The following is a 17,574-nucleotide window of genomic DNA, read 5'->3' on the forward strand; positions in this document are numbered from 1 at the left end:
CTGCTGAATAGAGGCAGGCGACGCCTGCTTGACTGAGCACAGAAGGACTTACAAGGGAATTATATTGGTGGGAGCAGCCCCAGCTGGGGCGCGGCCTGACAATGCATTATACATCAGGAGCTCACAAAGGGTTTCAGCGTGCAACTGAGTGTTGGTACGAACAACCTACCAGCAAGATTTTAACGGCCAATCGATAGAGCTACACGGAGGAAACACAGTCACTCCATTCAGCCACACGGTGGTTGTGCAGCAAGCAGATCACCGCACAACACTGCTGAGCAGTTCTTAAAATGACTTAAAATCAGACCTGGCCTCCACACTGACGCCAGCTCTTTCTTAGCTGATGCAAGAGCCAAGACTTGAGCCAAGTCTGTGGGACGAACCTATTTTCAACCCATGCTGTAATTATATGTATTGATAATTAGCTGGTGTGTATTGATAGGAGTGGAATGTGGATCTAAATAAAAACACCTCTCGCCCAAGTCGATTGGATTAAAGATGGCTGAGAGCAAGTCTCCTCACCATTGGGCTAATAATAGCTGTGATGTCTTCCTGTAACAAGAGCCGCCATGGCCTATTAACATCACAAAAATCTGAGGCCTGGCACATTCCTGGGTATAAATAACTGGCAGCGGAGAGAGAGAGAGAGAGAGAGAGAGAGAGAGAGACAGTCAGTGAGGAAGAGTAGAGTGAGACTGGGCAAGGGTAAAGACTGAGGCGCCTGAGTGACACAACAGGTGTGGCCATCCAGCCATGGAGAGTTTCCTTTCAAAGACAGAAGGGAGTGAGAAAGAGAGACAAAGAGAGAGATTTTTCAGTTTCCACGCTGGGAATAATGGAAATCAGACACAGTGATGAAATGCTATATTTTCCCCCAAAAAAGTTGTGCAATTGCTTTTGTTAGAGACTAAGAGATACTAAGAGATACTAAGATATCTCTAGATATAAGGCATGGAATGAAAAAAAGTTTTTTTTTAACATAACCACTGATCTGTTTATACAAAATTAGAAATGCCAATGAGTTTAGACAATTCATTCCAAACAAAAAGGCAACGGAAAAGCACAGAAGGAACACTAGTTCTCAGTAAACTATTTCAGTTGAAATGGCATGAGGATACCTGAATCCTGCCCTGGCAGTTTAACATGTTTGAATAGGTGACAGTTTGAAGGTGAAGATTAGTGCCATGAGTGAAGCCTCAACTCCGCTTACACGCAGCCTATTTTGGCAAACATGAACCCGCCCGAACTGTTCTGTTACTATCAAGGACGCAGACTGTTCCAAAAAAAAAACTCAGTTTGGCCATACTGAAAATTAAGAAAAATGAAATGAATAAGTCCTAACTAAAACTGCCAGTTGTTTCATTAAGCATGAACCAATCGTCCTTAAAACTTGATAGAATAAAGTAATGTGGCTTTTTGTTCTCAGAAAGCTGTAAAACGTCCATCGCAACTTGTATCTAGACCACACGGTTAGCCGTAGTAACCCATTCACTCGACAGCACTATTTGACAGCTCTACTTTAAGATGGTGCAGCCGTCGATTCAGGTTCCCAGCTGCCACCATCATTCTATAGCACCCAGTGGCCTGCAGAGGGAGGAAGCCCGTGGAGCTCGGACTAAACAAAGTGTCTGAAGAGGATACGGCTACCCCATCTTATCGGTTTTCCCTGTGACCCACCATTTTGAATGGCACATCACAGGGATGAGTTGCTTATGAAGCCAATTATCACGTTTTCACTGAGTCTTTGTCACCTCGGTGCACTTGACTGATAACACGAGCCTTTAATCTCTTTCTCTGTAAGGTTAAAGGTCAACAATTACCACCATTTTTGAATACAACTGGAAATGTATGATTTTTGTTATGACTTTTCACTTTCTGGAAGAAATGTCTTCTTTGGAAATGTCCTCATAAACTGGAAGCCTGTTAGTCATCAGTCATCGTGGTATTTCATTCATTCGTTCATTCATTCATTCATTCATTCGTTCAGTTACCTTCTCCCAAATCCAGGACAGCAAGGACCGCACTGCTTCTGGCCTCTCCCAGAAAGTTGGTGGCAATACAGGTGTAGAGGCCAGCATCGCTGGGTTTACAGTCTCTGATCCACAGGCCCCCATACTCTTGATTATCCATGCTAAGCAGATAGTCATTGTGGTACCAGAACAGCTCGGGCTGTGGGTCTCCCGCCACGGCCACCTTCAGACGGATGTCGCATCCCGTGCCCACGGCAGCGTTCCTCATCTTCCGGATGAACACGGGCGCCGTTTGAGTGGGATACGCCAAGCTTTCAGGATCGGGTACCAGCTGGTCCTGGTTCACTCTGGCCCGTTTGGATGCCAGCCGAGGGCTGGGAGGTTCGACGCCATACGCTCCATCATCTGCGCCCTTCTTCAGAGTCATCTGCACCTCTGCTTTTTTCATGTCTGCCCTCCTTGTTTTGATGTCTTGATGATTTTATCTCAGAGCCACGGGATTGTCTGTTTTGCTGCTGAATCAGTTTGAGGTGTCGAATTGAAACTAGGCCCTGAGCCTTACTATTCTGTTCCTGTGGATTGTCCAAAGTAGATCAAAAGCACGTACTATCATTGCATCTTATACACAGATTCCAGTGGCAAAGGTCTGCCTCAATGTAATGCTTCTGTTCAATATGAAGTATGTTCCTAAGCAACTGTCTGAAAGAACAACCAAAATGTATGCAATAAACAGGGTTTACCTTCGGGTCACTTGTGCCATTAAGTTTTGCAATATACTTTTGATCATCTTGAGTAAGTCCAATTAGATTGGTGAAAACAAAACGCCTAATCTGCAGCCAATTACACAGATAGAGGTGGTTCATGAACTCCCGTCTGATGGTATTTTTAGAGCAAGTCCCATAGGATCATGTTGCATTAACAACTCTCAGGATTGCCTTTTGGAAGCACTGGCCGCTGCTCGCCACCTTTCTGTTTCAAATCTTCCAGGTCTTAGGAAACAACGGGAGATTGGTCGCCGCTCCTGAGGTGCCCAATTCGTACTCTGCTCTCGGCTCTCAAGTCTGTAGACGTCTGATTCCGCCACGCCTACGGTCCACACACTTTTTTTCACCCCCTTTTTGCCCGAGAGTTAGGCACACTCAGTCATGATCTCACCCACCCTCAACAGTCTAGTCCCCCGGGAAGGGTGACAGCAGAGTCCCTCTAAGCCTTCAAGTGACAGCTGCACCCTGATAGGTCAAATATTTTGGACAGCCCGGATGCTTCCACCCCGCCTCCCCCCCCCCCCCAACAACTCCTGGACCTGCGGCGAACGGGGCCAATCGCAGGCTCCGGGATGGGTGACATGGAGACTCGTGAGGGAGGGGTCGAGGAACAACCTCTGATTCATGTGTCAAAGATAGACGCCCCCGAGCCCTCCCCCACCAAAGACGTCAAGTGGGCCGGGGCAGTGCAAATTTATAATTTACCACAATGATGTTTCACAGTAGCTCTTCACAAAACACACAGAAATACCAATATGCTGTAAAATCATATGACTGCTTCTCTTTCTCTTTCTGTGGCATGCTTGCCTGTATGGCTAAGTGTTAAGGTGCCAGACTGGATTAGCACTACTCGCATAAAGCTATCTATTCTTACTCCAAACCCATGCAAATCACTTTAAAGTATTTTTTTACGCCTGAGAGGAAAGTGAGGATGACTGCTCTCTGCAGAAGTACACAAAATAACATGACATTAAAAGAGTTCCTGTTGATCAAATCATTGGAGTAAACTAAACTTTGTTGACTAAGTTTTACAGTGCGATAGACTGCCATCTGCTGGAGAATATATTGAACTACATGCTATGACACCCAATTAGCCACAGTTAGTCTTCACAAACTACTTTTTGGGAACAGAGAATCTGCACAAATTCCAATAATATATAGTGTATAACTTCATGTTGTGATCCACTGAGAAATAATAAAAGACATAATTAATAACTATATATTCTAAATCAAAAATTTGAATTTCTGCTACTCAAGAAAAAAAAAAGCCTTCTGATCAAATAATCTGCCTAGTATTGATGAAATAATCTCAAATAATCTCAGTATACATGAGCATACCTGAGCAACATTCATAGCCTTAGGCTGCATTTTTCCCCTTTGCTGTCAAAAATGGCTTCACACAAGCTGAAGCTGCAATAGTGTGGACCATGATAATCCACACAGATCTTAAATTCCATGCCAACTACATGATCTCCCTTTTCCTCTTTCTCAGGCACCCCCTTTGAAACTCAATCCTGACTGCAGTCTGTCCTCTGGGGGCCGGTTGCCATGGAAACAACACCGCTCTTTGGACAAAAGCGAGTAATCTGTGCGTTGGTGTGCACAGGTCTCCGGGTGAGTGGGAGGAAGCCAGTGGAGCTACAGAGAGGCATGCACAGGGTTCCAGCATCCAAAACATAACAGCAGGGGAGCAGAGAAAATGGCAAATAGACGATTTAAGAGCAGCCACACACACACAAAGTCACAATCTCCTTTTGAGAATATACTAGACAGCCATGCATGCACACCTCGCAAACTCAACAGTGACATTTTCACAGAGGCAGGGGGATGCCGAGGATGGGGAGGAAGATAAGATAGTATGCACTTACGTCTTCAGATGCCAGCCTTTGTCGCCGTGTTGTGGTGGATGAGAAGTGGAATCTCATGGTGTTGTTCCTGTGCACAGGCGCCCCCTGCTGACTGATGTCTTTGATGCCATCCAAACGCCTCCGCATTTCACAAGGGTGGCTTCCCTGTAGTCGTGCCACCAAACACTTGCTCAGCAGCTCCACGGTCATGCTGGTCGTGGTCTGTTTATAACACAGTTGTGAAATGCATTATAGTGTCTGACAGATTAACAGAGGAGTCTGGCAGAGGAAGAAATCACCTGACCCTCATCTGAGAGTTTCCTGATATTACTGTTGGATAATGCCCAAGTAATTGTTTTCTTCTAATGAGACATTGGCATAAGCAAAAATATCTGCAACTGCAACATGACCTTTCTCAACGAATACATTTGTTGCAGTATTGGATGTGTTTTATAATGCATAAAGGAATTAAACTAGTTCTGCAAGTCTTAAAATTAGTGTGTCATACACCACAACCAAAAATGTATATTTTGTTATCTTTCACATTGAGGAATCATGTAGGCCTATTGTAGCCTATCTAAAGGCCATATGAAAAATAAACAATTCAAAACTACGTCACAGTCAATAATCTTTTGGTGGTTCCTCACTGGTGGAATGAGTTTCCTAGTTTTCTGCCTTCGTGTTCTGCGTAGCTTTGGGACTTAGAAGTGTTATGACTCATCTGTTCACCTTGCACCTAATTCATTCTCTGCAGAGTTATGGCTTATATGTTTATGTTTTTTCTGTATATGTAATATTGTTATTATTATGACCGCCGCGCAGCGAAGCGGCGGTCATATAGGTTTAGTCAGATTTTTTTTTTTTTTTTTTCTTTTTCGCATGTCCAAATTTCTGTCAATGATTCCCGGGACACTGAAAGACCGGGGTAGACGAAACTTGGTGGGCATGTAACCCCATATGGATAGCATGGAACCATCGTTTTTCGTTTTGATCTGTAGCCCCCCCGCTGGACTGCACCCCCCGAAAGGAGGGTAGGGCAGACACAGTTTTCTGTGAATATCTCGAGAACCGTAAGGTTTAGGAGGACCATTTTTTTTTTGTATGTTGATCTCAAGGGGCCATGTCAACCCATTCCATAACCACTCATTTCATGTATAGCGCCACCTAGTTAAACACAAAAAAGTAAAAATGAGGTGTTGTAATCGCAGGTATCTGTGACCTAACATAGTCAAAACTGCACGAAATTGGAAGTGTAGGATCATTATGACACCCTCTGAATGCACGCCAAGTTTCGTGGAATTCCGTTCATGGGGGGCCACACAATAAATTAATTTATGTTACTATACACCAACTGGCCTGTAGGTGGCCGGAGACAGTTTTCTGTGAATATCTCGAGAACCGTAGGGCCTAGGAGGTCCACCTTTTTTTTGTATGTTGATCTCAAGGGGCCATGTCAACCCATCCCATTACCACTTATTTCATGTATAGCGCCACCTAGTTAAAAATTAAAAAGCAAAAAATTAGGTGTTTTCATCACAATATCTCTGGCTGACATGGTCAAAACTGCACGAAATTGAAAGTGTAGGATCATTATGACACCCTCCGAATGCATGCCAAGTTTTGTGTACTTTCGTTCATGGGGGGCCTTACAATAAAACAATTTATATGTACATTTAGTGACGTACACCAACAAGGATTCCCGGGACACTGAAAGACCGGGGTACACAAAACTTGGTGGGCATGTACCCCCACATGGATAGCATGGAACTGTCATTTTTCGTTTTGATCTGTAGCCCCCCCGCTGGACTGGACCCCCCCGAAAGGAGGGTAGGCCAGACACAGTTCTCTGTGAATATCTTGAGAACTGTAGGGCCTAGGATGACCATTTTTTCCGTATATTTGCCTCCAGGGGTCATGTTAGCCCAGTTCATGTGCACACATGTGCACAAACAGATACACACACACACACACATTCACAGTAATCATGACACATACTCACACAGTAGACATATGTACGCTTCCATGCACAGGCACATACGCAGGCACGCACACACACACACACACACACACACACACACACACACACACACACACACACTCACACACACACACACACCCACACACATAACATAAACATAACACAAACAATCAAGAATTTCTCATAATTATGAACAGGCAAGATGGAGGTGGGGTTGTATAAAATGAATTTTACATGTGAAATCTATGAACTAATCATGTTTTGGTACTTGTTGTCTAGCAGATACCAGTGAGAATTGAGTGTGGATAATGCAATTTAGTGAGACAGTTAGAATCATATAGGCCTTTCAGTGTGATTTCTTTTTGTGGAAAAAATGTGCTGGACTGGGCGGCGGTCATATTTTGTACCGCTCTGCGGTACATCTAGTTACTATTACCAAATGTGGGCTTTTCGACTTTATTTGAAACTACTACCTAGTGTTCATATACTGTAAGTCGCTTACATGCCACACAGCAATACAGGTAAGGCAAAGTTAGGGATTTGTCTAGTTGAAACCAGTAATTGCAGGGTTCTTGGTTGAAATAGCCTAAGGCTAGGGAACTTCACATGCTGCTTGGATTTACCTTCAGCAAAGTCCTAAAGGGTTAAGGCTGTTATTGTTATATATTATATATGTAATAATGTTATTTTCTATATTTTTGATATGTTGCTGAGTGGATCATAAACGGCCCAGCAATGAAGAAAAGTGATTGATAATGACTGACTGACTATTATTGTGTTACATGCTTCAAATGTAAAGCACTTTGAGCTGCATTCTGTGTATGAAAGGTGCTATACAAATAAAGCTTATTATTATTATTATTACTAAAGCCTCTGCCTTTAGCCTATAAATGATTCACGAAAAGCAAAGCATTCATAAAACTTGTCTTACATTGAAATGGCAAACAATATCAAGCCAAATGCATGAGCCTTCAAAATTGAATTCAAAAGTGAATTACTTCACAGCTGATAAAGGAAATGATGTATGAAAACTGAAAGTGGAAGCATAGGCCTACTTATCTACTTACCGCCTCATCGCTTCGTAGGCTGTCATCATATAAGGTATACTTTCGCGCTAAAAAAACATATACCTGCAGCATTTTCCATATGTTTTTATGTAGGCCTAGGCCTACAATGTTTTAATAAGTTTACGTCAGGAAGTTTATCATATGATGAAGTAGGTCTAGCGAACTCTGACAGCAACATTCGCCTCGTGAAGGGCTAAATTCCAAATGTAGGCTAGTTACAAAGAGAAAGGTTGTGGTAGGCTACTGATGTATAGTGGATATCATTTACACAAAAAACCCTCATCGAATGGCTTATGCTTGATCCAACATGCATTCGAACAATAACAGATCGAAGCTACTAACTTGAAAAGTATCTCGGTGCCAGATGATAATTATGGACACGAACATTAGCATATTCTTGTCAGAATATGATCGGTCTTGTTCTAAGTTCCTTGCAATGATTCAGGATGTAAACGAGCCTTATTCAGAACTCAGGCAGTTGATTTCAGGTTCGCTCTCTAGGCTATCGCATAGGCAGTAGGGGGTAGATGATCTTGAATGCAAATGAGCTTGCAATGAAACTCGTCGCAACAATGTTGCCGACAGATCTTACAGATCAACACAAGCATGATGACGTATAGACGTAGCCTGTGAAAGTTTGTTGTTTTGAATGTGACTAACTTTGAACCAGCGTAAACTTAAAATTGACCTACATTCCCTTAGCCTACGAAAAATAACAATGAACATATAAGAATCTTATACGAATAGTATTTTAGGACATATAGAAGTATTATAGTTGCCTATTTTTGGGATATGCTGTAGGCTATAAGTCCTAAGACTGGGCCTACACTATAGAGAGATAAGGATGTTATTGAGGTATTATAGGACATCATAGAAGTAGCCTATACTACCAGAACTACTATAGAAAATCGTATAGTATTATAAAGTCCTTTTTGTAACGGTTCAATTGAATACAATATATGGGTCAAACAAAAGTGTCTTGCAAAGCTGAATTAACAATATTTTTTTCATAATTATTTTATATTTTAGGAAATATAATAATGGTAAAAATTAATTATTTACTTTTTAAGAATACATATTTTTTTTTAAAGGATTTTAAGCACTTTTCGTATTAGGAATATTGCAAAAGCTGTAAAAATGGCTTGTCCCTCGGTATGACTTGTCTAGTATCACTGGCTATTTAGGATTAAAAAAAGTCAAATTATCATAAAAATAAATACATGTACAAAAAGCCTCAAGTGTTTGTTCATGGATAATTAAACAATTTTATTTGGAATGTTTTTAAAATTATGAAAAAATCAACATTTTACATTTGTCCCCATGTTGTCGTCAACCCTGTTACTTTTGGATAAAAACCCCTTTGGAGAAAATTAACTGTGCCAAAAGTTACATCATTTTCAGGAAGTGATATCCCCTGCCTTCCAGGAAGTTAATGGTGAAAAGACCAGAAAAGTGTTGTTCTCTTTTAATGACTTTTATAACGGTTTTGCTCCGTCTGACAGAAGGGGACAAGCTAGTTTTGTCAACCCTGTTACCACAAAATCATGCATTAAAAATTTGATCGATTGATTGATTAATTTGATTGAAAATTAAAATGTAAATATTTAACAGCATTTTAACCTCTCTTGAATGCACACCATGTGGTGTCCTGGTGTCCACCACATAGCTAGTAATGGCTGCTGATAACAATATTTCATCAACCCTGTTACTGTCAACCCTGTTACTGTCAATCCTAAAATCTAATAATTCATGTGTTCAACTCCAGAATTATTTATGTAACACATAATTATTTGTATAATATTCATGAATAGTTACAAGAGCACTCATTATTTTATAATAATATATGGGTTTTTTTTGGTAACAGGGTTGACATAGCACACATACCTCCATTGACTATTTGTTAAAGTAAATAAATAAATAAATAAGATAGCCTGAGATGGCACCGCAAGTTTTTCTGAGAGGTAAGAATCTACTTCATCCAAATAGGTGCTTCAAGATTTTAAAAACAGTACTTAGATATTTTGAATGCAAAATGGCACGTTTTCGTGGAATGACCCATATGTTTTCTATGACTAAATGCATGTTAATGCTTCGGAAAGTCTAGCATATCTGCTGAGTCATTTTCAGTTCAAATGGAACAGTTATCCACGACTTGCAACAAATTGTTTGGCTTGCATGCTTTGTATCATAGGCTAAACTTAATATTAAAAACAGGTGTGTGTGTGTGTGTGTGTGTGGTGTGTGTGTTTCAGGTGTCAATATGGAATTCCTGCAGTCAAATAAAGAAGCTCTTTGCAAATTGTTGTCAGAACACCTTAAAAAGGTAATGGATCACGTTGAGGATATGGTAACAGGAAGGGAATATAGGATTATAAATGATCAAGGTGGGAGAAAGGGAATCGAGTCACTGCTGGGAATTATGCTCAAGAAAGAAGAAGACGATTGCCAAAAGTTTGTCACATTCCTGAGGGAGAATTTCCCTGAAGTTCAAAAGTTTGCTGACAGAGAAGGTAAGTTACATTACTTTGAAGACATTGCACCATCATTGTTGAATTCCTGCAAAGCCCATTTGCTAATTAAATGAGTCTGTTTGTGCAGCTTCAACAGCCTCCAAGCTTTATGCAGATCAAGGCAGCACTATTGTGGCATCAGAGACAGCTAATGTGACCATGAATTCTTATAAAATGGAGGTCAATGTGGATGGGCACCAAGGTAGGACAAGCCTGTACAGCAGATAGAACAGATTCACGGTGTGCATTAAGATATATCAAATATTAATTTCTTGCCAGCAATTTTCACTTGTGATCTCTAAATGTGATGCTTTTTTGTCCTCTTTCAGGAGGCAATCACAGTCCTTCCCAAGTATGCCCACAACCAGCTGTTCCCAGCAGTGGTTCACGTATGGTGGCAACAAACAATAGCCATATTTTTGCCCCAAAGTTAACAGGCAGCACAGTGAAACAGGACGTCTGCTTCTCTTTCAACTTCAACGCTGGGGCCAAGAATGCTGGAACTCTTCATTCACAAATCTCAGGTTGACCCCTTACCCTTAATTTATGTCAACACATATTGCTGAATCAGCGTTAAAGGAACACGCCACCCAATGTCAGTAGTAATATATGTTCTTACCTTAACTTTCACGAGTTGAGTCATACCTCTCCCGTGTCGGTATGTGCACTGAAACGCTCTGGTGCGCGGCTGGACTGTGTTAGCATGTTGCTATGCTAGCGGGCTTTGACGGTAACTAAGCGTAGAAGTAATCAAAAACATCCACGTTTTCCCGACTTAAATACAGTTGCACGAGTAGTTGATAGAAATGCTACGGCCACGCAACATGAAACGTGGCGATTTTCCAAGCGAATAAACCGGAGAACTACAATGTGTGGCGCAATAGCACTTGGGAGTACTTTGACCTAGCGTAGTAGTATTGTTAACACCTAATTGTAGATCCTATCCACCACAGAGTTTAGAATCCATGCTGGATCGACCCTCAGCCTCTCCCTCCCCTCTGAGCGAGATAGAGGCACACACACTAGAGATGCGCTGATGGGCTATTATTTCAACCATAACTGCATAGCAAAACTTATCATCCATCAGCCATCCATCAGCACCAAAGTTTTTTGACCAATTTTCAAAACTGCACCCGCCCACCATCCGCTGGTTGTTTTAATGTAGGCTATATGGGTGATGCAGCGCTGCTGACGTGAGGCTAGAAAGCCCTTGCCTGTTCTAGAAAGACTGATCTAATGCAGCAAATATATTAAAAGGCTAAAGTCATACATTGGATATGTTGTAGCCTATCCCCAGAATATCAGCAGCAAACTCAGTCTCTGTCTCGCAAAACAGTCTCCAAATAAAATGCACATCGGCCTATTGCCTATTCTGCCAGCTTGTGACAATATATCGTCCAAAATGCTTGATTGCATTGCATTCTCCACATTTTTAGCTACATTTTCATGTATCACATCAGCATTTTTGTTCAGTGAATCTTTTGTAAATTGCTTTACAATTACCGTCGGGCCTATAGGCCTATTGCCTGGCTTGCCTCAGCTTCGGTCACGTCCTTTTACAATTTTATCATTGTAATAAAAAACGCAATTTGCCACATAATTTCAACATGCTCCTGGCCTACTAATTAATGCCTATTGTACTTTATTTTTTGCAAAGAAAGAAATCCTTGATAAAATAACAAGTCATTCACATTATAGGCTACTTTACACACTGTTATGTCAGGGTGACTGACAAGCCTGTTCTGAAGACATTCATTTTGACTCCACGAGTGCGTCTTTTTCAGACAGACAGCGCAATTCATAGCAGGCCATCGGACAAATATGACGCCTCGATATTAAAGAAACTCCGACTCCATTCATTCTGAAAGTCCACCGCACAACAGTGCAACGTGCATGTTCACATTTTTAGTAACAACCGCCAAACTTGCTTGCTTGCCTTACACATCTAAGTTTTCCGACTATTTTTCTTACCTTCTTTTTCCGCTGTGGATGTTATTGAGTTTGTAGAAGTTTTAGCTCTTACGTTCTGAACATCTCGCACTGCCATCGCCCGATGTCATTTCTGAGTCATATCACTCTCTGTCTCTCTTTTAAATGCCTATTCCCTGAATGGTAGGCTACAATTATGTGTTTTATATATAGGCTAATATCGAAACAAAATAACCCAGGCAGTCTCAGGATATAACACAGGTTGAAGTCAACGTCAAGTTGGTTCTATGGTGGAGGAGGTGAATGTGTGTAAACATCTGTAGATGACTCAGAAATGACATCGGAAGACAAGGAGTGAATAGTGGCAAGAGACAAGCCGAAGGCTGCTGACAAGGGCCCGACGCTATTGTAAAGCAATTTACAAAAGATTCACTGAACAAAAATGCTGATGTGGTACATGAAAATTTAGCTAAAAATGTGGAGAATGCATTGCAATCAAGCATTTTGGACGATATATTGTCACAAGCTGGCAGAATAGGCAACAGGCCGATGTGCGTTTTATTTGGAGACTGTTTTGCGAGACAGAGACTGAGTTTGCTGCTGATATTCTGGGGATAGGCTACAACATAGCCAATGTACGACTTTAGCCTTTTAATATATTTGCTGCATTAGATCAGTCTTTCTAGAACAGGCAAGGGCTTTCTAGCCTCACGTCAGCAGCGCTACATCACCCATATAGCCTACATTAAAACAAACAGCGGATGGTGGGCGGGTGCAGTTTTGAAAATTGGTCAAAAAACTTTGGTGCTGATGGATGGCTGATGGATGATAAGTTTTGCTATGCAGTTATGGTTGAAATAATAGCCCATCAGCGCATCTCTAGTGTGTGTGCCTCTCTCTCAGAGGGGAGGGAGAGGCTGAGGGTTGATCCAGCATGGATTCTAAACTCTGTGGTGGATAGGATCTACAATTAGGTGTTAACAATACTACTACGCTAGGCCGAAGTACTCCCAAGTGCTATTGCGCCACACATTGTAGTTCTCCGGTTTATTTGCTTGGAAAATCGCCACGTTTCATGTTGCGTGGCCATAGCATTTCTATCAACTACTCGTGCAACTGTATTTAAGTCGGGAAAACGTGGATGTTTTTGATTACTTCTACGCTTAGTTACTGTCAAAGCCCGCTAGCATAGCAACATGCTAACACAGTCCAGCCGCGCACCAGAGCGTTTGAGTGCATGTACCGACACGGGAGAGGTATGACTCAACTCGTAAAGGTTAAGGTAAGAACATATATTACTACTGACATTGGGTGGCGTGTTCCTTTAAGATTCCTTTCTCACTTTCTGTTTTTGTCTCTGTATGACTGTCTCAACTCTGACATACAGACTCACAAGTTTTTAGTGCATTTCTCTCTCTTTGTTTGTCTAGTCAGAAAACAGTCCCTAATACCTTTATCTATTCATGCAGGTGCGACTACGGGAAAAGGGCCTCAACCCACAATTTCAGGTTATTGTTTTTTCAATTTTCCATCAAGGAACTGACCTTTCCGTTCAGTTTATTCAGTTACCTGTAGATGGATTAAGCCAGTACTAGACTAAAATATGTTTTCAATAGAGATTTTCATTGACTCTTTCTTTTAGCCTTGGAAAAGGCTTAATCCACATGCAGGAAAACAGCCCTGCAGTGTGATTAATTGTCCTTAGTAATGATACCAAAACTGTGGATATTCATTATTCAACAGAGAACAGATACAAAAGGTTATTGCTCTGAATATTGTATATATATATATATATATATATAGACATACACACACATACATATATATGACTTTGGTCAAGAAGTGTCTGCTAAATGTAATGTAATGTAATAATATATATATATATGTGTGTTGTGTGTGTGTGTGTAGGTGTTATATATTTCGATGGAGTATTAGGGCTACACATGAAGAAAAAAATATATTTTTGCCATGACGAGAATAAACTCGACATGTCGACATTAAATTAAAAATTTCGAGAATAAAGTTGAAATATCATGTTGACTTTAATCTCGACTTTTAGTCTTTATTCTCGACATTCAAAACTAGTTAGTATAATTGTTGCTAAACCCGATTCTGAAGTACAATTTAACTTTAATCTCGTCACAGTACAAATGTGTGGCCCTAATACTCCGTCAAAATATATAACATACATACATATATATATATATAATAATGTAATACTTGTCAGTTTGTCGATATGGGTGGGTGGGTGATGTTAAGGTATTGGTGGGTGAAGTTATGTTGCCCTTTCATGGCAGATAGTAAACTCTACAGTGTCTTTAACTTAGATAAATCAACATAAATACCATAATTTCTCACCTAATAACCAAGGTTTAGCTTGATTGAGCAAAAATTCTTAATCTATGAGGTTCATGCTCGTGGGCAGGGCTATACATGGGAATATATCTTCTTTCTAATTACAACACAATCTGAATATTTATATTCGGTTGTTTCTCTTTCAGATAAGCTTGGCTTTTTTAGAAACCATTACAGCGATTTGACACAGAAAGTGAAAAATGTGCAACCAATTCTGGATGTACTGATTCAGAAAGGTTTCCATAAGGAAATGGCTGCCAATGTGCGGGCAGAAAACACCTCCCAGAGACAGATGAGGGAGATTTTGGATGGCACAACCAGCAAAACAGCAGCAGAAGCTCTATTTGAAGCATTACTGACCAATGAAAAAGATCTTATGACTGAATTGATGTCGCCAGACACATAACTGAGATGTAAATGAAATATGTTTTTAACCTTTTTACTATCTTTACCTCTTTAGCTATAGGCTACTTTCTTACAATGGACCAAAGCCATCTAATTTTCATTGTATATTCTCCACTGTAAGTGACAGTTAGGGATTATACATCTCAGGTTATGTAAACCTTTTATCTTAATGTATTCCGTTGTTCAGTGTTATATACTATATGTTAAGAAATGTAGTTTTTTTATCACATGCATTCATTTATAATTGAGGGGATATTGGATTATATATATTTTTGCTATTTTTATAATATTACTACTGTACTATAGATTCCTTTAAAAAAAAGTATACTTTGTTTAATCAGGTAATAGAATATTGTACAAATAGCACAGCTGATTTACCAAGATGAACTGAAGCCAAATGTGCCAACTGAGCCTTTTAGTAGTCAGATCAAAGATGTTGTTAAAAAAGATAGAAAATAGGGCTGCATAATTAATAGATTTTTAACAGAAACACAAGGCATGGTCACCAAACAGAAGTGGCCCAACTTAAAGGGAAATTTTAAATAAAATGTTTGACATAGCAAATCAAATTTGTGAAGTTTGACTTTCAGAAATAATAGCGCAAGTTTGCGATATATTGTAGCGATACTGAAGTTTTACTTTTAGAAATCAAATCGCAAATCAAATCACAATATCGGTCAGAAAATCAAAATTACATAATATTCCCAAATTATGCGGCCCAAATACAAAATGTTCTATTATTGTATACAGCAGTGTTTTTCAACCACTGTGCCGGGGCACACTAGAGATCATCAGGTGTGCCGCAGAAAATTACCCAAATGTCACTCACTGGTTCAGAAAAGCAACTGTTGCATCAAAGAATTTATAACCACATGCTCTCATTGATTGTATGATTGCACTATTTGTGGTATGCAGGCATTGTACAACGGGGGCCCCATATCCAGTATTCACAGAATCATCACATATCCAGTTCATAACAACAATTAAATTAGATATAGTCACCTACAAATGAAACAGAGGGCGCTTGTTTTATTGAGCAGGTCTTGCATAGAAGCCATAATAAGGCCATATCTGTGTATTATTTGAAATTGTAGGCTATGGTATGTTTATTTTTTCTTCACACAGGATGTTAGTGTGCCGTGGGACATTTTAAGTGTCAAAAGTGTGCCGTGGCACAAAAAAGGTTGAAAAACACTGGTATACAGTAACACATTACAGGAAGGAAGTGAAAAAGAAGTGTAAGGGGAAAACACAAACGAACGACCAAGGGAATATGATAGTGGATTAGCTCTATTTTTTAATGTCAGGTCATAAGTGTCTAAAATATAAAAGTATCACAGAATTCAGTGGAAAAACAACATGGGAATATTGTTTTCTTTTGCTTTATTACCTACTCTAAATAAAAAAAATGTTGTAAATCCTGTACACCATTGATTCTATTATAGTTCTGTGAGTGAGTATCATTTGGTTCTTGTTCACTTGATGAGTATAGTCACAGTAGCCTAAGTCATTATGTAATGGAAAATCAAGATCATTAATGGTACACCTTACTAATGACTTTAACGAAGACAGAAAGCAGACATAGTTTTTATCACCTCCACCTATCTTCGACCTTTGCCCTGTAGGCTACTGTACAATGAGAGCAGCAGGCGACTGCAGACCCCTTTGTTGGGTCAGTTGAGAAAGAGAAGAAGAAAATTAATCTAGATGGTCATGTGTGAGGACTGTGATATTGTGACGCTCTACCTTGCATGGCATTTTAAAGTGAATCGGACCAGTTCCTTTCATGTTAAGTAAGGGATAATGTATAGAACGCCGGTCATTATTGGGAAAATAAGTCCCGACAGGGCGAACCGGACCCCGACGCGCAGCGGAGGGGTCTTGTTTCGCCCTGAAGGGACTTATTTTCCCATAATGACCGGCGTTCTATACATTATCCCGCTTATTATACGGCTACTTGCCAAAACAAAATAATAAACTCCCCACGATATGACTTTAGCCTACATAGCCTAGCCTATTTGTTACCGTTCATCGTGGCATTTGCTGAAAAACAAATAGTTCGCAACATCACACGCTGCTGAACTTGAATCAAACATTCTTTAGAACACAGCTGATCAACCGTCTGCTTTCACGTTTGAATGAAGTTCCAGTCCTTGCGTAGTGATATGAAAGATGTATCAGAAGCACAAAACCCGTTGCCATTGACAGCGGTAATTATATGTTTGCAGCAGAGCCATATAAAGGTAGAGTTGCGACAATGGATGTTCAAAATTCGTTAAGGTCACGTGGTTCATGTAAACTTCAAAAAGTTCCCAGAAGTGATTGACAATGGATTAGAATGCATTAAATAAGCTACTGTTCAATGAGAGACAGAGCCACAATTTTGGGTAATTGACAGACAATAAATGCATTGATATACAATATTTATAACACAGTGTAATTATTGTGTAAACTGTGTAGTTATCCTACCATTACAACAATATTAAATTAAATTCCAGACCGTAGCCTGCTAAATATCGGAAGGTGACCTTTTCTTCTCCCTTTTACGTATATGTCACTTAATATTAGTTTCTGTACAAAACCAAGACGGGAGATTCTTTAGAAAACGCAATAGAGTTGCACAGTCCCGCCCACAGCCGATGCCGGAAGTAAAAATTCAATGCAATTTCTCCATTGACAATTGCGGTATAAGCCATAAAAACTTAACTGCACGTGGTAGACTTAAAACCAGCTACGGCTGTACTAAGCG

General features: G+C 40.2%; 2 protein-coding genes across 2 annotated transcripts in view; one reads left to right on the forward strand and one right to left on the reverse strand.

Moving 5' to 3' along the window:
- The window catches only part of spegb (striated muscle enriched protein kinase b), a 69,284-nt gene extending 66,420 nt beyond the window's left edge, over nucleotides 1-2,864 (reverse strand). The window contains exon 1 of the mRNA XM_076262866.1: nucleotides 1,992-2,864. Within this exon, the coding sequence (XP_076118981.1) occupies nucleotides 1,992-2,418 (427 nt within the window). The 5' untranslated portion in view covers nucleotides 2,419-2,864. The remainder of the gene's footprint in view (nucleotides 1-1,991) is intronic.
- Nucleotides 2,865-7,584: 4,720 nt separating this feature from the next.
- LOC143100818 (uncharacterized) lies at nucleotides 7,585-15,747 on the forward strand. The gene is made up of 6 exons (XM_076264338.1): nucleotides 7,585-7,660; nucleotides 9,879-10,136; nucleotides 10,225-10,338; nucleotides 10,466-10,660; nucleotides 13,535-13,573; nucleotides 14,567-15,747. Exons 2-6 carry the CDS (start codon nucleotides 9,887-9,889, stop codon nucleotides 14,824-14,826), a joined length of 858 nt encoding a protein of 285 aa, XP_076120453.1. The 5' UTR covers nucleotides 7,585-7,660; nucleotides 9,879-9,886; the 3' UTR covers nucleotides 14,827-15,747.
- Nucleotides 15,748-17,574: the final 1,827 nt, after the last annotated feature.

This window comes from Alosa pseudoharengus, unplaced genomic scaffold, assembly GCF_046254945.1.
Source record: "Alosa pseudoharengus isolate Yale_2024_CS ecotype anadromous, Long Island Sound unplaced genomic scaffold, YU_APseudo_1.1 YU_APseudo_1.1_scf_3, whole genome shotgun sequence".
NCBI classification, from domain to species: domain Eukaryota; kingdom Metazoa; phylum Chordata; class Actinopteri; order Clupeiformes; family Clupeidae; genus Alosa; species Alosa pseudoharengus.

Bases quoted from the DNA above. Each gene is read 5' to 3' on its own strand.
- LOC143100818 (XM_076264338.1), top strand. From the start codon at position 9,887: ATGGAATTCCTGCAGTCAAATAAAGAAGCTCTTTGCAAATTGTTGTCA. The intron at 10,137-10,224 runs GTAAGTTACATT...CTGTTTGTGCAG, and splicing joins AAAGTTTGCTGACAGAGAAG to CTTCAACAGCCTCCAAGCTT. The intron at 13,574-14,566 runs GTTATTGTTTTT...TTTCTCTTTCAG, and splicing joins GCCTCAACCCACAATTTCAG to ATAAGCTTGGCTTTTTTAGA.